The sequence below is a fragment of the Grammomys surdaster genome, unplaced genomic scaffold, assembly GCF_004785775.1.
Source record: "Grammomys surdaster isolate TR1022 unplaced genomic scaffold, NIH_TR_1.0 124525, whole genome shotgun sequence".
Classification (NCBI taxonomy): domain Eukaryota; kingdom Metazoa; phylum Chordata; class Mammalia; order Rodentia; family Muridae; genus Grammomys; species Grammomys surdaster.
The window spans coordinates 265,877-288,285 of NW_021619512.1; the positions used below are offsets into that span (position 1 = coordinate 265,877).

General features: G+C 46.2%; 2 protein-coding genes across 2 annotated transcripts in view; both read right to left on the bottom strand.

The window, feature by feature from the left end:
- Window positions 1-2,186: 2,186 nt before the first annotated feature.
- Window positions 2,187-4,318, bottom strand: Ackr1 (atypical chemokine receptor 1 (Duffy blood group)). Its single transcript, XM_028784638.1, has 2 exons — window positions 3,638-4,318; window positions 2,187-3,220 (listed from the first exon to the last, which is right to left on the bottom strand). Exons 1-2 carry the CDS (start codon window positions 3,656-3,658, stop codon window positions 2,237-2,239), a joined length of 1,005 nt encoding a protein of 334 aa, XP_028640471.1. The 5' UTR covers window positions 3,659-4,318; the 3' UTR covers window positions 2,187-2,236.
- A 1,809-nt stretch (window positions 4,319-6,127) lies between these two features.
- The window catches only part of Cadm3 (cell adhesion molecule 3), a 31,678-nt gene continuing 15,396 nt past the window's right edge, over window positions 6,128-22,409 (bottom strand). Inside the window, exons 2-9 of the mRNA XM_028784637.1 lie at window positions 16,657-16,797; window positions 16,031-16,183; window positions 15,202-15,339; window positions 14,907-15,077; window positions 12,543-12,633; window positions 11,925-12,094; window positions 8,080-8,205; window positions 6,128-7,299 (exon numbers count right to left, since the gene is read on the bottom strand). Of these exons, the coding sequence (XP_028640470.1) occupies window positions 7,181-7,299; window positions 8,080-8,205; window positions 11,925-12,094; window positions 12,543-12,633; window positions 14,907-15,077; window positions 15,202-15,339; window positions 16,031-16,183; window positions 16,657-16,797 (1,109 nt within the window). The 3' untranslated portion in view covers window positions 6,128-7,180. The remainder of the gene's footprint in view (window positions 7,300-8,079; window positions 8,206-11,924; window positions 12,095-12,542; window positions 12,634-14,906; window positions 15,078-15,201; window positions 15,340-16,030; window positions 16,184-16,656; window positions 16,798-22,409) is intronic.

Consider the following 22,409-nt stretch of genomic DNA (forward strand, 5'->3'; position numbering starts at 1 on the left):
TCTCTCTCTCTCTCTGTCTCTCTCTTTCTCTCTCTCTCTCGTGTGTGTGTATGTGTGTGTGTGTGTGTATGTGTGTGTGTAAATGGCAACTGGAAAGGAAATAAGAATAAAACTAAAACACCAGGACACATTCACCACCTCTGTGGTTAGAGACCTGAATGTAATTTAGGCTTGTAAATTATTTCCTTTTTCCTTGTTTTCTTTCTCTTCCGTTATGTTTCAGAATGTCTCCCATGTCTCAATCGACCCCACAATCCCGCCTTTCCATTTATGTTGCACCAATCAGGAACTAAACCTGGTTGCTAAGAGACCAGAGTAGGGAGATTTAAAGGCTTTGTCAAGGCACCCACCCAGGAAAATTCCCTGATCCTTTTGCACTCTCAGTCTAGGATGCTTTAAGTCATTCCTGACTCTTTTTTGTACTTTCCTCTCAGTCCTTAAACCCAGAAAGTCATGCATAGAACGTCATGCATATGTCAGGAAAGAAGAGAGTAGAAAGCATCTTTGAAAGTGTGGAAGGATCATTAAGTGGATTCAGATAGACATGAAGTATCTGCTCAAGTTTTCCTGGGTGGGCTTGAGGTGCTTGCAGGGACAAGCTTCCTTTGTGGTCTTTCCAGGGAGAGGGTTAATTTGTTGTTGGTGACAGTGTCCCATATGAAGAGCGTCTTGCTTGCTGTCCTCCTAATGACCACCCAAGCTTTATTGAGTAGGACATGAAGAAAACCCTCCGAAGTCACAACAGCAAACAAGGGAACCAGGCATGTGTAGGGGACAGATTTCCTGGGATACTAGGATGTATAAGAGAAGGAGAAAAGAGACTGGCATGGGGTAAAGGCTTCCTTTGAGAGCTGGATTTTGAAAAGGAGGCTTTGGCAATTCCAGTCCAAAGATGAATTGGATCAAGGTGCCTTCCATTCAGATGCTTCACCATTAGTTTACATCATAATCTCTTGCTTCTATACACCACACCCAGAAAGGCTGGACATAAACACCATTGTGAATGAACTTACAGAATAAAAATTTCTGTCCTAACACCCTGAATAGGTGCAGCACAGAATTAAGTTAGGAAGGGTCTTCTACTACAGTTTTGTGTACCTGCATGGATATGTGTACTGCAGAAACTGACTGAGATGTAAGTTCATGCATAGACACATTTCGCTGTGTGCATGCATCTATTATAATATGGAAATGGATCCTAACAGATTGAGAGACAGATGTACAGAGGCACACACACAGAGGGGAGAATAGGAGTCACGATGAAGAATAAACCTGCAAGAGCACACAAACACATATGTGTATGCATGCATGCACATACACAAACTCAAATTCACTCAAGCACACATGCATTCACACACACACACACACACACACACAGAGAGAGAGAGAGAGAGAGAGAGAGAGAGAGAGAGAGAGAGAAGCATACAGATGAATCAAGGTCATGGTGATGAAACAACCTTCGAAAGAGCAGCATTCAGAGATGTGAAGGGGAGAAATGGAGAAAAGGGGGGAGGGAGAGAGAGAAGGATGGAGGGAGGAAGGGAGAGAGAGAGGTGGGGAAAATAGGAGGAGGTTGTCCAGGTCATGATGAAGAATTAACTTGCAAAGACAGCCCCTAGGAAGCAGCATTTTACACTATTTTGATATATGCCCTGGACTGGGCCATAGTAAACGTCACTGGCCAAGGTGACTGGCAGCCCTAGTAGGGCAGCTAATCTCCACTATTCTGGGGCATGCCTCTTTCATTTTCTACCACTGTTCTGACTGCCAAACAAAGCCAGAGAAGACAAAGATGACAAGGAGCACTCGGAAGGGTCAGACAGAGGAGTGGGCAGGACTATTGTTTTGGGCTTTGCTGCCTGTCACTCATTGGTATTTTTCTTGCTTTGGTTTCTCTACCCATTCCACTTGTTTTCTGAAATGAGTTCCCTTTTTTTGTGTTCCTCAAACCGTGCCTTCTGATTTAGAGAGTTCATCTTCTCTCATCCTACTGTTTCTTTTCTCTAGTTCCATAAGAAGACAATAATCACTCACCTCCAGAGAACATCTGTATTCCCTGATGTTGTTTGTCCACCACTCTCTTTCTTCCAGGACAGCTCTAGGGACAGGAAAGGAAGGCACGTGTTGCTCTCCTTTCCCTCAGTGCTCGTTCTCTTTAACTCCAGACAAATCAAGAAAGCACCAGCTTCATAAAAGCAGTATAGACTTTAATTTAAGTTGACATGTGGGAAAAAAACTACGACTTGCCTACAAGGGCATCCATTTGAGAAGCCTGTCTTGCAGGGAGGGAGAGTGAGGGCAAGAATTTACTGGTGGTCTGGTGGCAGAACAGGGCCAGGAGCAGTGGTGTAGCCACACAGTGCAGCATACTCAAGGCTTCTGCCACATTCAGCATTGCGTCAAGAATCTTCTGGGATTGACATGTATGCAGAAGCATGATTTTGGACCTTACCAAGGCATCAAATATGAGAACCACCCCATGAGGCCACCAGAAAATGAACCAGATCCACAGGACACTAACCCAGGGGCCTGGCCCCTTGCTCAATGCTGTCTTCAGCCCCTTGGCTGCCAAAAGAGTCAGTGGCAATACTGTGAAGATGATAAAACAGATGGCAGAATGTGTGTACTTCAAAGCTTCTGTGTCACTGTAGAATGGAAAGGTGCAGAGGCCATTGTAAACATCACTGGCCAGAGCGACTGGTATCCCTAAGAGAGCAGCTGCTCCCCAAAGTCCCACACTGACTGCCAAGGTGAGGCCAGGAAATTGACCAATATTCAGTCTGGGGTTCAGGCAGGCATAGCATCCTATCAACAGAGCCTGGGCAAAAGCAGAAGTATACCAGACCCAGTAGCCCAGGCTGCACAGGGCTGTGCTATGGGCACTGTATAAGCCTGGTGTCAGGATGGGCACTGCAACGCTGAACAGGGCACTGCCTGCTGCTAACTGTGCCAGAATGGGCCAGCTGGGGCAAATCTGCCAGTGGAAGAAAGGTCTGAGAATTGTGAAGAGGATGCCACCGCTTGCCAGCATGCCCAGGACACTGGTGAGAATGAAGAAGGGCAGTGAAGAACTGTCAAGCAGGTTACAGGAGTAGCAGGGAGCAGCTTCTGTCAGGTTGTAGTCACTTAGGAATTCATAGGAGGCGTTATCTTCATAAAAATCATTCCAGTTTTCGAAAGTAAACTGAGTTCCATTCTTGTCTAGTGAAAGGGTTTCCACCTACAAAGTACACCCAGAAGGGACAGTCAGGGCACCTCAATAAAGAGGCTGGGGTATGTGCAGGGCTAGACAGAAGGGGAACTTGGGTTTGGAGAACAGGGGTCTTCTGGGCAGACATGGGTGCAGTGAAATGAACATGGTGAGCAAGGAAGCTGAGGAGGAGCCGGAATGGTCAGAGCCACAGAGAAGCCTGGTCAGAGCTGTGTAGAGAGCAGATGGATGGAGGGAAGGTGGAGACAAACCTGCTTAAACTGCCTGAAAGATGGGGAGAGAAGAAACAGGGTAGGAACAGGACACAGGAAAGGAAGGGCAGAGATTTTTGAAACAGAACAAAGAAACACAGGCATGAGGATTATGAGAAAGTAGAAGGAGCACTGAGACAGAGACAGGGTTATGGAACATGGTCCCCACACTCACCGGGTACAGACAGTTCCCCATGGCACTGCAGACTCAGGGCAGCAGAGTACAGGGCCTGGACTCTGTCACAGCTGTGGCTCCAAGATAAGTGCCCTGGGCTGATAAATGCTCTCAGGTTCTAGGCAGAGCCAGGGTGTGTGTGTTCGGGGTCACACTCAGGAAGCTCAGCCTCACACCCACTGCCTTCTTAAAGCTTGGGCTAGCATAGGGCACTGTCCTGGAGCTTCCTGTTTTGAAGCTGGATTTGACTGGTCAGAATGACCTCAGGAAAAGAACATGGTGAGGTCCACAAAGGGGGAATTTTCCCAAACGTGACAAGGAAGAAACCAAGGATCTTCCCAGCAAGGGAAGGATGAGGGGCCAGGGGTGACTTGTGAAGCAGAGATAAGAGATGTGCTGGGAAGTTGGAGTGACCAGGCACCTGATGACTCTCTGTTCTCTATTCCTTTGAATGAGATCCAAGGAGAGTTCAAAAGTTCCCCTGTTTAGGGGAAGGCGTGCTAATGGTATTTGGTGTTGGCTCTGTCCAGACTGAGAGTAGGCATTTAGCTGGATGCCTTTGTGTGCTGCAGCATGAGTGGAGGAATGTACGTATTTATCTGTGTGTCTGTGTTGGTTATCAGCATGCCCCCATCTGAGTGCTAGATGCTGGGTGGTGCCTGGGTGTGTGCATTGCTATCTAGAGGTATGGGCACTTCACTGTAAGAGGGACTGAAGACTGGAGGCCTGTCGAGGCTCTGTGGACTCAATGAATGCATCTCTCACACCAAGCAGAACACATGGTCTGAAACATCAAAATAGGCTCTGTGGGACCATGGGATAGCATACTTTAATGTGAGACTATAGCCCACTGGGTAATCTCTATTCATACTCTGTTGTGAGACTTACAGACTGGGAGAATGCTTCATTGGCTTGGCATCTTAGCAATAAGTAAAGCTTCTGATGGGAGGTAGAACTGTTATTTCTCTGGCCAGGAGAAATACAGGATACATGTTCAATAGGTGAATTCCTATTAACTCCCTCAGATTGAGGTGTAGAAGGATGAGTACCCAGGTCAAATTTCAGGTGTATCAGGAGGGAGCTAAAAAGAGAGTTTGGCAAAACCTGTGAAGCTCTCCTTCCTGGATGGTGTTGCTCGGGTCTTCACCTCCATCACAGTGGTGGCCAGCATTGCTGGACAGAGGACAACAGGGCAGCAGTCAGATGACATGCTTTAAATGCAAACATTCTCTGGAAAGCAAGTGACTCAGACGCTCTGTCCCTTGATTCCACATACAGATGCTCGCAGTGTGGCATGGCAAGGGTGTAGTACCCTTTGAGTGCCTGGAGCCAGGGACATGAGGATAGCCCTTATTTACATGCAGCCTAGTCAGCATTGAGAGTAGCAGAAAGGAGGCAGCCTGACCACATGGATAATCCAGATATATTGAGGGTGGTCCCTCTGAGATTAGCACAGGAGAGTTAGAAAGATTATAAAGATACACGATTCCCTCCCTGCTCCCTTCCCCCACCCCCACCCCCAGACAGACACACACAGCACAACAGCCCCTCTCCCCCCACCCGCCTGGTACAAATATGGCTTCTGTGTAATATGGACAGAGTGGTTCAGCTCGAAGAGGAAAAGTCATTTTCCCAAAAGCGGGTGCTGGGAGACAAGGAGCCCGGACAGGAGCCCAACCCTGGGATCCAGGGCTCCCTTGCTGCTATAAGAGGAGAAGCCCTGGCTTAAGCGAGGGGCTACCTGGGGTGCCCAGGTTCCTAACCAGGGGCTGGAAGATTCACTAAGGTATTACCTGAACTGAAGGAGTGGGCAGGCCTGCTGGATTGCAGCTGCCCCATTTTGCACACCTGTTGTCAGAGCAGGGAGGACATGCCAGAGGAGGGGGAGCATGATGCCAAGAGCATCCTGGGTCTAAGGGACAGGCCAGCCAGGATGGAGAGGGTGAGAAAACTCCTCTCCACAGCAACCAGCTTGGCCATAAGAAGGAAGACGGTAAACCAAAAGCTGATATGAGCACCCAGAGAATTCTCTTGTCACTGGGTACAGAAGATGGGAATCCAGGGTCAGTGCCAGGGAGAGGGGTGCATAGCAGAAACTGTGGCCCTGGCTCCATGGCTCAGAGCTGGGAGGTCCAGGGAAAGGTGGTGAATGCGTGGTGTTTCAGAGAGGGACAAAATGCACAGCTGGGTAAACCACATCTGGGGACTCCTCTCTTTCTCATAGGCATTGAGAGTGATCTGGAAATGACTCTGATAAAGCAGCCCCCTAGATGAGGTACAAACCCTGACTATAAACCATCCACTCCCAAAGCCCGCTTCATGTGTCTCATGCCCTGTCCACCCACCCAAGACCCCTGGTCCTTCTCAATCCCTTTTCTTCTTGTTCACACAAACACACATGTACACACATCCATGCCTACTTACACACACTTATACACACAAACACATACACGCACACGCACGTGTACAGAGTTCACATTATTCCCTTGGTTTGGGCAGGAAACAGCTCACTGCAGTGAAGCTCCTTTTAGTAATTTTGTTGTCAAGTCTGCCTGGCTGCTGAGGGAGGAGGGACCGAGGGCTGGCACAGGGAACAGGAGAGGGCACAGGGTGACACAGGGTGGAGGAGTAGTTGCTGAGCAATGCCATAAGAGGAGCGGTTGCCGTGCAACAGTCCAGGGGCTTGGGTAAGAGTGAGGGGCCCCTCCGAGGTCGGGGCAGCAGACGTTGTTCGGGTCCACAGCTGCCTCTTCCACAGCTGCTGAAGCTGGGAGAGAAAGTTGAACTCTACTGTCCCCCAAGGGCAGATTCTGTTTTTAAAAGAACAGCCTAGCTTCAGTCATCGTTTAGGGGCAATAGGTGATCAGGACCATTTCCACCATTCTCTCGGGAAATCTACTCTCTCGGGAGGAACATGTTGAAGCCCTGGATTCCTATGTGGCTGCATGCTATCTCCAGATCACATCTTGAACACTCTCCTCATTTCTTTCTTATGTAATGGAAGAGAAGTGTCAGTGTGACTCCGTGTCTGTAGTGCACGGCCAGCAGAAGAAGAGCCACCACTAGCCCCTGCTTCCACTCCCAGGTTCCTTGGGGCCACATCCGCTGTGAAAATGGAAGGAGGGCTGTGCTAAGCCCCCACCCGCAAACCAGCCCTGCTCCTCATCCGTTTCTAATTCCTCCAACTTCCTCCTCTGAACATTGCAGATTCCTTGCTCTCCTTACGCCCATGGCCTCTGCCTCTCCAGCCTTGGAGACGGATTTGATTTGGGATTGTTACAAAAATAATAATAACCCAAACGCAGTGAAGCCACAAAAGGGGCTGAGGGCAACCCACCCCTCCCACCCGCCCTCCTCCCTCCCCAATTCCAAACCGAGTACAAAACCGCACCCAAAGCAGACATTCTGTACAGGGGGCTGGGTGGACTGGGGAGCAAGCGGGAGGGGCGGCCCTGGGGTCGCTCTGTACAAGTCCAAGTTGGTGACAGCCCAGCAGTCCCCATGGGGCCCCTGGGGGAGGGTGCAGAAGGTGAGTGGTTGCCCCTAGATGAAATATTCCTTCTTGTCATCCCCGCCTGACTGCCCGCCTTCTGCGTTGATGATGGCCGTATCTGCATCTGGGGCGTCGTCGGAGCCCTTCGCTTCGTGTGTCAGGTAGGTTCCTGTGTGGAGACAGAAGCTTCTGTTTTCAGAAGCTTCTCAGCCTCTGAAGTCCATCCTGCCCACGTTCCTACTCACCCACTCACACATTGCTTGTCCCATCTTTCTCTTGCCTGGAGCTTTCTTCCACCCCACCTTCTCTAATTTGCATTTTGTTGCCAACATCCCTCACCTGACCACACCCCCATGAATAATGAATCCTGCTCTTAACTAAAAATCTCATCTATAATGTAGGCAAGGGAAAAAAGAACTGTGCGCATGTGTGCATGCATGTGTGATTGTGTGTGTGCGTGTGTGTGTGTGTGTGTTATGTACAGGAGATATGAATTAGGCATGACCTGTCTACACAGCTAGGCTGGAAGTAGTAACAGAGTAAAAGGAAAAGGAAAAGAAAGAGAAAAGGCAAGCTATGGGAGAGAGGATGAAGAGTAAAGAGACTGAAGAAGGGTAAAAAAGCTTAAGAGAGGGAAAAGAAGACAAGGGCAAGAAGGAAGGGGCTAGAGACTGATTTGCAGGGACCTGAAGGCAGAGCAGCAAAGAGCAGCTGGTTGAGTGGGTAGGTTTGATTGTACTTGGATGCTTACCAAGTGATCAGGCTTGACTGTGGGGTTGCTGTCACTCAGTGATCACAGCATTGGCTTTGCAGGGGTTGGCTGTATGTTTTTTCCTCAGACATACCAAGGGGCTGAATGAGTTTACAGGGCCATTTCTGAATCCCGCTTACTGTCTGTCCTTCCCTAACTGATCTCCCCACCCACCCCAGTCCTCCTGACGCCTCTGACCTTTGTGCCGGATCAAATAGTGTCCAAGGAAAATGAGCAGAATGAGCAGCAGGAAGACAATGAAAGCTACAATCCCTCCAATGATGGCGTGGTACGTACTGGAGGAAGAGGGCACTGGACTTGGGTCTGCAGAGAGGACAGGCATACAGTTAGTACTGGGGAGGATGTTTAACTCAAATGCTAATTTGGCCTGGGATAATCTAACAGGAGGAAAAAGACACCAACATCAGGAGAAACCAGGAGTTGTATTCAAGCACAAGGGGCATGCCCAAGTTAGTGTCCAAGTGGGTATCACCATGCTGGTAGCATAATAATTATTAAATTATTTGTGTGTTCATCAGGCAATAAACAAACCAGTTCTCACTGGACCATCCAAGTTACTTTCTTGGCTTTTAATATTACTTTAATGCCCGTGACCAACATCAAAATTCTTCTCTTCCCTCTTTTCCAACACACACACACACACACGTTTTCCTGTTCCATGACTATCCCCATGTCTTCTCACATCCTGTCTTGGTATTGTGCACTAGCCCCTTTAGGGGATTTGGGAAAGAAACAGTAAAAGTTGATGGATCCAAGAATTAAGCAGTGGTACAGCACCTTGCAAAGAAAATGCTGCTGTGTCACGCTGCATACGATTTATAAGTTTCCCTAGTGAGTAATGCTATAATCTGATATGGATTAGGCAATCTCTACCCTAACATCCTTTTCTTAGCCTGGGCTGTGACCTATACAACTGCCTTACCCCACAACATTTGACTCTGCCTCCAGGTATTTCATCCTTGATGCCTTTAGCTTCCCAGCCTACATTCTTTTGAAAATATCTTGTTTTATTCTTCGGTAACTCTTTCTTGGCAAGGAAAATTAGTGATCCAGTAAAATCCAATCTTCTGACCCTTCCAAGGAAGGAGACCTAGGATTTCTTTTCCACTTTGACATCATCTAAAGGTTTATGCACAAGGTGTGATTGGATTTCTCCTATGATTACTAATGTTCCTTTCATTAGATACACAAAAGTCACCATCCACAATAGTATGGACTGATTTCATAGGACAACGTGGACCAAAGGTGTCAATAAAAGCCCCAACCTTTGTCAGAGACTCAAAAATCTGAGGACAAGTGCACAAACCCAGAGCAGTTGTGATGTCTCTATAGGTATGTTAGCCACAGCTATACTTCACCCACCCAAGGGAGAACTCCTGTCTTTCCACGGGCTCAGCTTGGTTCTTTCAGCCTCATTGACTCCTATCCTTTTGTCTTCCCTACCTTATGTTTTCTCAGGCTTGACTGGGCCAGCTTTTTAGGTCCATGCATTTCTATACCTTATTTGAAAAGAAAACATTTGTGCTTTTGTTGTTTTATGTTCTGCCTGGGAGGGTGGCGTCATGTGTTTCATGGTCAGGCAGGTGTGATGACATGATTTAGGGGAAGATGATACACTGTGAAAATCAATCCTGTATATTTACTCCAGAAGCTATAGAAGTGAACATTTCTTGGAAAAGCACAGTTTTCCACTATCAAAAAACAAACAAACAAACAAAAAAACCAAAAACAAAACAAAAAAACCTGGATTTGGATTTGTCTTTTTTTTTTTTGGCACATTTTTACAGAGGAGATTCCCAAAGAGGCTGCAGTAACTGCTTCTACCACTAGGCGTCAGCACTGGCAGCAAACTATCAACCTACTCTCTCTTAGCTTTTTAGCCCAGGGCAGGATCAAGAAGATACCAACTGAAGGCCGTCCATAGGACTTTCATGAGGAGGTACTGGGAAGAAAGCAAGGGCTGGTATTGGAATATAAAGTGAATAAATAAATAAATAAATTTAATAAAAATGAAGATACTAATTGCAGGGCATGTAAACTTTCATTCACTGCTGTTTCCCATCAGAAGCGATCTGGAGATATCTAAGGGGTTGAGCCTAAATCCCAGTGCCTTGTCACAGCAATCTAAATCTTGTACTAGTCCTGTTGCTGTGTTGAGGAATTTCCATGAGCTGAGAGAGGTTGTCTCTAGTGTCATAATCATCAAGGCATATACTCTGGTCCCAAGCATTTAGGTTTCAGGCCTCTTTCTCATCCCTGAGATTCTGGGTATTAGACATCCCACTCTCTGCCTTACTGAGCATGTCAGATGATGAAATGTAGGACCTTGAAAGGCAGCCTGGTTTCTGGTCAAGCACAGGCTAGAATCCACTGGAGACCTGGCAATCCTGAGGGATGACAGTTGTTTCCTCATACCTCCAGACTCTAGGCTCCTGACACGAGGCTGCAGCCCTCCATAGATTTATGTCTTTTAGCCACATACCCTCAAGACAGATCTCCATATTAATGAGGTACCTAAAGGCCAAAAGGGCTTAGCCAATTAAGCATTCCTTCCCAGACACTCCTCCCTGCAAAAAGTATTTAACCTCAGGCTCACCCTGAGATACTGGGATATGGTTTATCATCTACTTTCCATCATGACAATAAACATCTTAAAACTGTGGACTGTTTCTCTTTCATTGAGATCTGCTGTGGGGAGCAATGGGGAAGGCCTTCGTCTACAGAGCCTCCATCTAATCTCCTGCAGAAGACCTCTCTGTGTTCCCAGCCACTGCGACCACCAACCCAAGGGAGCCAGCCAAGACCAAACCTAGCCAAACCACAGCAACAAGCCAAGGACTCTCTCTGTGGGGCACAGCTGGAGCTTCTCTTCTCCCCTTCAGCCATGGGCCAATCCAGGCAGTGGGCCCCAACTTTGTTCTCTTTTTCGGCTTCTGGCAGTGCCTGGGTGCCCAAGAGCCTGAGAACCAGTTGGTCCCCATGCTACAGGCCCGGGGATCCCCCACCCCAGCTAGCTCCAGTTCCCCTAAGGACCTCAGACTGTGCTCCCTCACCTCCAAAGCAGTGTTCCCACAGGCCGACACCCACCCGGTGCCAGGGGTAAGAGTGCAGGCAAACTTCCTGCGTCCAGCGTCTGCCTCCACAAGCAGTGGCCTTAACACCGTGGTGGGGCAGACACGGGACCCCCACTTTAACCCAACAATTAAAGATCCTGAATTTTCTTCAGGGTCTGAAGATTTGAATGTCTCCTTTGTGTTTGTATGGTATGTACATATGTATGACTGTGCGTGTGTCCACTAATGCCCACGCATGTCCATGCACTAACCGTATAAGCCACAGGAATGCCATCTATGCAATGTACTGAACAGGATTATCTCCCATTAGCTGAGTGATCACCAAGTAGGATAGGTTGTCTCTGCCTCCCTAACACTGAGATTACAAATGTGAATTACTGCACTTAGTTTTGTTTTACTGTAACTGGCAAATACTGACTAGCTTAATTTTTTAGGTGTCTGGTGCCTCCAGTTTTTGAGAGGAATTTCAGTAAAAGGCAATTCCCTGTCCCTTTGGGAGGAATAGCATTAGAGAAGTGATTCTGGTCATCTCTCAGCATAGAGCGTGCTTGTTTCTTTTTCTTCTTGGCCAGACTATAATGTGCACAGAGTCCTGAGGAAAGAGACTGGAGGCAGAAGCTTGCACACCACATCCAGTCCTAGGAGAAGGAGGATCTCATCAGAAAGCACACATGCTTTCAAGAAAGGCATCTAATGAAGTTAATATTCTCCCCATCAGATGATAAAGATGGTTCCAGAGGAGCTACTGCCTATATAGAGAGACAGTGGGAGCTCATCTTTCTATTGATTAAGCATAGCTACACACTCCTCAGGCCTAAGTGCCATGCTTTCCAATAGTGGGTGTTTTCCATCCACCAAACTACCATACAAAGTTGAGGTTTGCTCTTAGGAGAATAAGAGATGACCAGAGAAAGAAGATGTGAGGGAAGAAAAGCAGGGGACACTCACCATTGACATTGAGGGTGAAGTAGGCCGTATAGCTGCCCATGTTGCTTGTGGCTGTACAGCCATAGGTCCCACTGTCACTCTTGTTCAAAAAGGGAAAGATGAGAGCACTCTCCTGGGTCATCTTGAGGGGTGGCACGCTGCCTTCCTTTACCCACAGGTACTTCTGGGGCCTGTTGAGATAGAAAGGTGAGATTCGGTCAGCATGGCCTTGAGCAGTGGGCTAGAGGAATTAAAAATGAACTAGTATCACAGAAATCAGAAGCAGCATGGTGATGCTAAACAGCATTGAAGATGCTATATGGGCTGGAGAGTGGGCATTGGCGGTGGTGTGGAGTATCAATCAGTCTTGGGGGAAATTTGGAGAAGGCGGAGATGTTTTGATCCCTATCTTACTATAACGTTGTTCCTTAGGGGATTCAAAGGAACTGAGTTAGGGAGTGTTCCAACCTCACTTCTGCTGTTCTGCAGTGGAAATAAAGGAGAAGCGCAGCTGTACAGTTAGGGGAGTATGAGGTATGCCTCGGTGGGCATCAGAGGTCCTTGGGGAGAAGATGTATAGTGAGAATGGTTATCTGAGAAGGTGGAGGGGTATTGGAGACCAAAGGCTGTTCTTCTTACACTGGATTTCCACGCCCCTCACAATGTAACAACAGCTTCTGGCCTTCACGAGGATGAGCAGGTTCTGGCCTAATCATGGCTGTTGGTGTGTCTGTGGACAAGTACATGATGTCAGCACAAAATTCCCCGCTCTGTATAAGAGACTCTTAAAACTTTGGACTCACCTAATTACATGTTACAGACTCTACCTCTCACCCCCAATGTCTCAGAAGCCTGAGAGTCAATGAACAAGATCTTCTTCCTCCTGACTCTTGAGAACACAGATTGTGACCGCCATTGACTATGAGAGCAGCCTGCTGTAACTCAACCTCTGAGTGCTGGCATTCCAGCAAGGCTGCCCTTGGTGGGACCTATAGGATGTCTTAGCAGAGCTGAGGAGAAGCCATAGTTTATTCATGCCTAGGAAAACTGCCTGGCACATAGACAGGACCTAATATGTGTTTTTGAATGAACAAAGAAAGTGAACTTGACACTGACTTGGTTCACAACCTCTCTATTCCATTTACTCTGTGAGAGAGCTTCCGAGTGAAAGCAACGCTTGAACACAAAACATCCATTTGAACTGTCAGTCCAAACATGGAACGGGAGCACAGAAACAGTGAGGAGTTGGGGGTCATATTTTGGCAGAGGAAAAAAAAAAAGCCTGAGACAACATAGATGGGTCTGTGTGGGAATAATGACATCTGTCATTGATGCCAAAAGGCTGCTTTGGAAACTGGATCCAGATGGTGGCTTAGAACAATGTGACCAGATGCTGGTTTGTAACCACGGATAAAGAGGCTGTACTTTCCCTAAGGACAGGGCCAACCTTAACAAGCAGTTAATGAACATGCTTCAGTTAAATCATATAGGACAAAGGGTGCCAGGCCAGGTGAGAGAATGGGTTTTCCAGGACTTCACAGCTAAAGGGATCTCTAGCATAGGATCTGGAACGTAGCATTTGTTGACTGACTGATCACAGGCCAAAGAGGACCCTGAAGAGTAATAATAGTCAGGTGGCCTGGTATGTAAGAGGGGACTGTTGGAACTCCAATAGCATAAAATATTCCTCAGTTATGGCCAGGGAGCCAGGACTCAAGGAACTGCCCAAGGTCAAGTGCCTCACACTTGGAACTAATAAACACAGAAACTTTACAATAATTTAGACCTCAAAAGTTTGTAGGGTTCTTTCATATGATTCCATTTGTTCCCAGTATAATTCAGAATGGTAAGCTAGATTCACAGAAAGATCTAACGCTTTGGTCAAGGTACATATAGCTATTATGTGTCAGTCCTGGCTAAAACAGCAATCTACCAATTGATTGTCATTCAAACAGACAACGGTACTGTTTGAAATTGACTCATGTTAAAGTTTGAATAAAGGGTCTAGCTACTGATTAAACGGCACTGGAGTTAGGAAATTAATCAGCTTATATCTTCCATAAAGAGATTAAAAGCTCTAGCTATTTTTTTTTAAATCCCTCAGCCTTATTGGTACACTAGGAAAAGAAAGACATTGTAGTCTATGCCTCCATGCTTGGCTTCCACACTTCACTTATACCCTTGCTTTTCTGTATATGAAAGTCCTTTTAAAAAAAAGTTTCCAGATTTCCTCAGATGAGAAATTCTCAACTGATTTCTTCAGATATCCCTTACTAGTACCAAAAGCAGAGTCCATGAACAGGACTAAGAAGTGTGGAGAAAGGTTGTAGCTGTGATCCTGACAACTGGCCATGTTCAGTCAGAATCCCAAGTGGAAGCCCAGAATTGCTTGCGGCATATAGAGAAACAGGAGGTAAAAGTCCTCAAAAGCACAAGCAAGGATTAGGCTTTTCTTTCATGCACACCTCCTGGCCTCATGGACTATTAGAGTGTGAAAAGGTCATAATGACAGCCATGCCCACCTCACTTATTTAACAAATAGACAACCAAGATCAGTCTGAGAGACCACACAACCAACACCACACAACCAGTGTGTAATGGACTACAGACTAGTAACTATATCCAAGACTCTGGGTTTGCTACATTTACCACACTAGTTTACAGTCTAGTGCCATGGTCACCAGTGCAGCCCAAGGGCTGGTAAACTTTGCCTGCAAGCCAAATCTTGCCTGCTGCAAGCTTTTGTAAATAAAGTTTTATTGGAATGTAGCCCAACTCATTTGTTCATGCTTTGTCTGTGGCTGCTCTCCTGCAGCACAAGCAGACATGGATACAAAGACCTCAGCTCTCGAAGCCATCAATGATTACTAAAGGCCTTCTCTTGTGAAGCCTTGCTTGCTGCCACATCTGTGCATGTGGCTTCATGTGCAACCAGCAGTGCTTTTCTTTTCCTCACTGCCTACCTCACACCTGGTCCTTCTCAGCCCAAAGCCCATGACATACATAACACTTCAATGCGCTGAGAAGTGGATCTGTCAGCTCCCTTCAGAGATTCATGGTTCACAGAGCACACGATGTTTGCTCCATCATCCTCCCGGGTAACCTGGAATGACACTGAGCTGCTCACAGTGAAGGTTTTCCCATTGGGATCTTCCTGGATTCGTGTTTGGTCCCCTGGAATGCAGAAACAGACAGATAGAAACACACACACACACACACACACACACACACACACACATATCTCAGCCACCCCTCCTGGAACTCCAATCCTGGAAACTCCAGAGCAGGAACTACTCACCGTGGAGTTCTTGGTCACCTTTCCGCCAGGTGAGCTGGGCTGCAGGTTTGCTCCCAGAAGACTGACAATTTAGGGTGGCTGTGTCCTTTTCCCGCAACGATGACTTATAACCAGTGATTACGGGTTTCTGTGGGATTCCTGCCATGCATAGTGGATGGCCAGGATAGGAAAGAGAGGCACCATGAAGTCACAGTTCAAACTCTCCCTGTTGATATGTCCTCTACACGGGTCAGGACATCTGAGCTCTACTTTGGTTTAGCAAGATGGATAAAAGCATAAAGAGTCAACATTCCTGTTGGTCTATCCACTTCCTGAGGACAAGTCTTCCATAGGAAGACTAAAGGGAGAAAGTATGGTAGTGTAGGAGGGATAGAAAGGGCCACACCTCAAGGATGATAGTGATTGGATAGCTCAGAGTGCAGCTAGGGGCCCTGCAGGTAATGAGAGGCTCAAGAGAGTACAGATGGAAATCAGAATACAGGATGAAGATAACTGTATTTTCAAACAACTAAAGAATCTTCTTGGAAACTAGAATTAGACATTGCATATAGACCTTGTGTTTCCCCATACAATTTTTGGAGTGAAGTGGAATGATCATTCTTTGCTATAAATTACAAACTTTGTTCTTAAAGAATGAGAGTTGTCCCAGATCATACAGTAAGTGCAGCAGATTAGAACTCTGTTTCCCTCATATTTAAAGGGAAATGTTTAGGATTTTTCTGATATTATTGGAGGCTTGCCTGGCTCTGGGACGCTTTGGAGACCAACTGATGGAGGTTTGTTTGCAAAGCAGCATGGTGTGGAGACACAGGGGTTTTGAGAACCTCACCGAGCACAGTGACAAGGGACTTGGCGGTTCGCACAGGCATAGTAAAGATGGAGCATGTGTACTCGCCCTCGTCTGCCAGTGCCACATTGCTGATGCTGATGCTGAGCTCGTGTGGAGTGGAGCTAACCAGCTGAATCCGATTATCTCGAAGGGCTGGGGAAATCAGAAGAAATGAGAGTCAGGATTCTACCAGTACCTTGCATGTTTCTTTCATGTTTACTTTCCATTCCTGGACCAATGTCATTGAGGGGAAGGGATGAGCAGAGTGGTGGGGGCGGAGGCCAAAAACAAAACAGAACAATCCACTTCTGGATTCCTCACAGAAGCATTCAGTGACTTTCATGAGCTACTGGGGATAGTAGCTTAAGAGGCTAGTACTACAATCTGTGTCTTGTATAATTACTTCAGAGAGAACTGGAGTTGCCTGACGTTAGTTCTCATAAGGACTTCTTTGGGGTGATACTACTCCAGGACCCTATAAGACTATGTATGCATGGCTGAGGCCAGAAATGTAGTACTGGTTTTTCTTAGCCTCTGGACTACACAGAAATCTCCCATCAGCCTCTGCTGCCCTGTTTTCCTTAGCCCATGGCTCCCATGGAAAAAGGTCATTCATGAGACATTACCTCTCTTCTCCCCAAAGTACAGAGTCTGCTGGGCAGGGTTAGACCACTGCAGAGAGGAGTCTTCATGGTCTTTCACTTGACACTTGAGCACTACTGTGCCACCAGCCACCACTGTCTCGTCAGATGTCCAGGGCTGGCTATCTGCAGGGGTAGAGCAGAGTTAGTTTCCCAAAGAACCCTGAGAATGTCTACCCATTACTGGGCCACAGGCCACCTCATCTAATTCAGGCTATCCAAGGCTCTGGTCTCTGTATTCTCTTGAGGCTTCATGGGTGAGCGAACAGAGGTGGTGGTGGCAGTGGAGGGGAGGCAGACCTGATCTTCTCTTTCTTCGGAGACACAGAAAGCTTCACCTCTTGTTGAGTGTTAGATGAATGGACAGGGTCACAAACACTGAAAGGATAAAGGAACCCATATCTGAACATACTATTCCACATGTGTCTCTTTAGATATGGCCTGCCATTCATCATTGAGACCACACACGCACCTCTCCCATCCTATGTCTTGCCTTCCTGTTACCATCTATGATGAGAGCAAAATCAGTAGAAGCAATTATAACTAATAACCAACACTGTAATGGGGTAAAGCCTAAACCAGCCCTTGATGTGTACATTCATCTATACAAAAAAAAGCAAAGCAAACAAAATAGAAACTTAAAAAGTCAAAACATTTTAGCATATTTTACAACTTTTCTAGCATTTGCTTCAGTCCAATCATCAGATCTCTCAGCAGGCTTTACCACTGCTATTAGTTACTGTGGCTGCTATTGAGACAAGGCCTTACTATGCAGTCCTGGCTGGCCGGGTACTTACTGTGTATTCAAGATGGCCTTTAATTTACCAAAATTTGTCTGCCTCGGCTTTCTAAGTGCTGGGATTATAGGCATGCAAAATTGAATCAAACTATTTGTTCTCTCTTTTTTTTTGTTTCTCTTGTAAATCTGCTTGTTTCCCCAACTATAAACCCAAGTCCTCACCCTGATATCATTTAAAGAGTAAAAGACTAAATTTTCCCCCTTAGTGTGCCTAAGCATAATTTCTAACTTCTCTCTCCTTAGAGAAATTCAATAAAACACAAACAGAAGCTCAGTTGATAGATTCCGTGCCTAGCACGCATGGAGCCCTGGATTGGACCCCCAGTACCACAATGGCTGTTCTGGTGGAGCAACACTATCCCATCACTCAGGAAGTAGAGACAGGTGGAGCAGAAGTTGTAAGTTATCCTTGGCTATGTGCTGAGAGGCCAACTTGGACTGCATACACCCTGTGTCAAAAATGGGAGGAAAGAGAGAGAGAGAGGGAGAGAGAGAGAGGGAGAGAGAGAGAGGGAGAGAGAGAGAGAGAGAGAGAGAGAGAGAGAGAGAGAGAGAGAGAGAGGAGAAAGGCAGGGAGGATGGGGGGAGGGAGGGAGAGAGGCGGAACAGAGGGAGGGAGGAAGAAATCCAAGGTGTTTTTTGGTTGGTTGGTTTGTTGGTTTTTTGTTTGTTTGTTTGTTTGTTTGTTTTTATATAAATCAATTGAATGCCAAATGAACCTTCTCCTAAGGTCTAGCTGTGAACCTCTCCGATACTGACATCTGTTTTCACCACCAGGCACCGTGCTAAAGTTCCCACAGCAAGGATTCTGATTCTTAATATTGATTCCCTCATCTTCAGAGTCACTTTTAGTGACCCAAAAGCAGTGACCTCCTCAGAACAAATCTAAAATAATCATCTCCATGCTCTGATTCAAGAATGTCCAAAAGTCTGTTCTATGTCACAGAATTAATTCCACAACCAGCACTATTCACAGCTCCACAGGAAACTGGGAAACACACTTACCACATCCTCTACAGAGCACTATAAAAAAAGACAGTCAGTCCAATGTTTTCCTTGTCACAGACTTGACCCCTACCCAATCTGCCTACTTGTTCGTTTCCTAGTCCTGCATTGATTTTAGTAGAGAGGGAAGGCATACTGGAAATTATGCCAAGAAAGACATGCCATTAAGGGCAGTAGTTTCCCAATTGGAGTATGAAGCCTGATGGTTGTGACTGCCTAGAATGGTAAAAGCTGGGACTGAGGGAGCGTCTTCCATTTCCTAGGCACAGGCAACAAGGCAGCAGAAGTGAAGAGATCCCTAAGATCGGCTCACTATTTCTGAACACCAGAGTTACATTCTGTCTTCCACACAGAGCTGTTCTCATTGAGTTCTTCCTAAAGTGATCTTCTGAATGGACAATTCAAACCTGTGATGGATTTGGAGATTTCTGTGTAGTCACAGAGCAAATTTGGAAGTAAAATTTTCTCAAAATTTCTCAATGGAAGGTGTCTGAGGACATTCATTTGCAACTGAAGTAAATCACTTTCCAACCTCTAATCCCTCTGTCCTTGTCTCCCTTGAAGAGTTCTTCTTTGCCAGTGCCTCTCCAGGACTCTTTGTTTTGAGTAATCCGCTTTTCTGGAGCCATTTTATTTTTGGAAACAGGTGTAGGGTTACAGAGGTCTCTGTACCGGAGTGAGGGAGAGGATTGGTGCATGGAAAAGTGGTGGTGCAGAGCTAAGATCTAGATGTCAAATGGGAAGGAGAAAGCTGTGTGGTGATGAGTGGCGTGAGAACATGGGGTGGGGTACCATGAGTGGGAGATGGTTTGAGGATGAGAGAGACATCTGTAGAACGTTGAGATGAAGGGCCTGGTTTCTCACCTTGACTGGCCAGCAGGTCAGGGCTGCTCCAGACTGTGGAGCTGAGGGCCTCCTCCAGTGGAGCCAGAGTTCCCAGCTCCAAATCCTGCTCCTGCCAGTAGCCTGGGGAGAGAATCTCCATCAAGGATGAACCCTGTGCAAACTGCTATAGTTCGTGTCTAAACTTTCATGGTGGGGGTGTGGAGGGGATAGCCCTCTATGGAAAGGAGCTTCATCAGCAAACCTAAGGGAAAGTGAGACATTAGCAAGAGTTCTGAGAAAGGAAACAACTTCTCTGATCGGCCATTTAAGAAGGATGCTGAGCTTTATCTGTCAATCACATGGTGTTTGGGCCCAAAAAAAAAAAAAAAAAAAAAAAAAAAAGATCTTGAAGGCCAATCAGTCCAGTTTCCCCACCTCACAGATAAGGACAAAGAATCCCACAAAAGATTGTGAGTGGTTCACTACTGAAAAATGGAAAAGTAAAAAATAAAAAAATAAAAAGAAAATGAAAAAAAAAACCAAAACTAAAAAACAAACAAACAAAAAAAACCCAACACATTTTAAACTCCTTATCCAGGACTCTTCTTGTTATACCATATTATCTATTAACACAACAGCATGTTTAAACATTAGAATGTATTTTCACGTTTAATTCTTTCACTAAACCTATAAAAAGTGGTGATGTCATCACTCCTGTTTTGCCATGTGGAAGCAGAGTGAAATGACTTGCCCAAAGCCATACACATTAAGTAGAGACTAGAAATGAAATGCATGATTTCAAATCCAATGCTCTTTGTTCCAAGGTGAGATCCTTCTCACTGAAGAGAGATCATTTGGGGCTGGAAGTCACACTACAGCTTCTCAGTAAGCCCAGATCCTCTTCAGTTTTCATGCTAGACTCCAAGGCTTTCGTCTCACTGAGTCTGTGCCTTCCTCGGATGCCACCAAATCTTTTCACCCAGACAATGGTCACCAGTTCTCTTAGAACTAGATCGCTTTTATACTCTATTGTGAAATACAGCAGTGTCTGGGGTTCACAGCCCTAATCCAAACCAAAAGAACAGAGGGACAAAGAACCCAGCTAAGCACCTTCTCATGATCTCCCGCCACAGAGTCCTAGCGTAGCCAATCACATCGCAAAATTTCAGTGAGATCATCAGCTGCTGAGTAGAGACTGGAATCGATTCTTTTCCTGGGACAGCAGTGCAGTGCAGTGCAGGGAGAAGTTTCTCAGTGGTCCCAGCATGCGCAACAGTAAGTGTGTGTGTGGTGGGGGTGGGGGTGGCCCGGAGGGATAAAGAAGGTGGAGGTGGGGCTAAGAGAGGGCAGGTGGGTGGGTCAAAACTGAAAAAAGAAGAAAGGGGACAGGTCTAGGGAGAGAGAAGGGTAAAGAAGAAAAGAGAAAGCAAGCTGGTGCAGAGAGAATAGAGAAGAAAAAGACATAGACTTTGAAAGAGGGGTGGGGAGGGAGAGAGGAGAGAGCAAGAGAGTGCTCACATCAGATAAAGCTCTAAGAGAGCTTCGTGGGCGGGCTGACAGCAGTGTAAACATCCCCCTAACCCCACACTGCTTCTGATCTGGGTCTTCCAGAAGATTTGTGAATTTATTTTTCTCTGAGCAAAGTTGAGAGACAAAGTACATCAGGTGAAGAGGAGTTGGGGAGTGGGGCAAAAGCAATTGATGAAGACAAAGGAGACAAGGATGAGAGAAAGAAAGAGGATGGGGCTCTCAATTCCAGCAGAGAGGCAGTCGGGAGTTTGCAGAGTCCTTTTTCTGGGAATGTTTTGTGTGGACATCAAGGACGAGGATATCTGAACATTAGTGAATGTTTCAAATTACTTTTCAGGTTATATGTTTTGGAGTGTGCTGTGTCAATATCAAGTAGGAAACAGGATTGGTTTTACTGGAGCATGGAGTGCTGGACTGACAGGGAGAAACCAGGTAAGAGGTCTATGTGTCTACATACAACACAGGTACTCAGCAGACAGTCTAAGAACTACTACACAGACTTTTACTCAAATGGGCTGATGGAATAGCCTTGTCATACTTCAGTGTGGGACTTTTAGTTTGCAGAGTAGATTTTCACCCATGATGTCATCTTATCTCAAAACAATTGCAAGGGATAGGCAGCCAGGTATAATCACTTTTAAAGTTGACATCCAAAAAACATCATTGGTTCACCTGAAGGAACCCAAATAGCACACTTCTCAAGAACCCTTCCTGTCCCTTGGGGATTCCTCAGCTTTCAACAACCTCTGTTTTCTCCAGCATTTCCTGACACTATACTGGTGTGTTTGTTCAGTTATCAGGCTCCTCATGTGAACTCTGAGCTGGTTAAGAGCAGACACACTACCATTTTAATCTACATTTCCTTAACACTTGCATTCTCGTGAGCTCTTGGGCATGTAACTAGCCTGGTATTTCGCCACCTCCACACCAGGCTGTACATACTGCTCATCAGGCAGACCGTTTCTGCTCTCCACTCTCTCGTCTGTCCTTTTGTCTGCATCTTCCTCAGTGGCTTCTTTCCTTGCTCAGACCTGTCCATTAGGTTTTTTACCCCTGCATAAAATAAATAAGTAAAATGGTGATGTACATCATTTAAACCCAGCTGAACTGTTCAGAGCCAGAAAGCAGCAAATAACCTTCGATAAATGACATGTTTGGGATGTCCATGATTGCCTCTGTACAATTGCAGAGAATTCGCTTTGGATTGTAGTGTTTTAAGGAACTATTTAGGATATGGCTGGGACATCACTCCCCCTTTTGGGGGTGGGGGACGGTATGTGTGATGTATCTGCTAATTCTGAAATGTGCTTGTGATCTTGTATCTCTACTCTTGGGAACTCTGTTAATATGTCTGAAAGTTACCCAATTTTACGAAATTGTAGGCTGCTAGCGATACATTCTGAATGGCCATTCCTTTGGGAGCAGGTGAGTGATTCTAATGCTATCATCAGGGCCATGGATAAGTAGCACAAATTATAAGCCGCTTTATGAAAAGCTTGAACAATCTTTGGATTAAAATTGTGCCAGTCATTTATGACATCACCGTGATTTCCCTCAAAATGTTTGGACAGGAAAGAGA

What these genes read in the sequence shown, in the direction of transcription:
- Ackr1 (XM_028784638.1), bottom strand. Translation starts at nt 3,658, where the DNA reads ATGGGGAACTGTCTGTACCCG. An exon ending in TGGGGAACTGTCTGTACCCG is followed by an intron (nt 3,221 to 3,637) that starts GTGAGTGTGGGG and finishes TGTACTTTGTAG; the next exon opens with GTGGAAACCCTTTCACTAGA.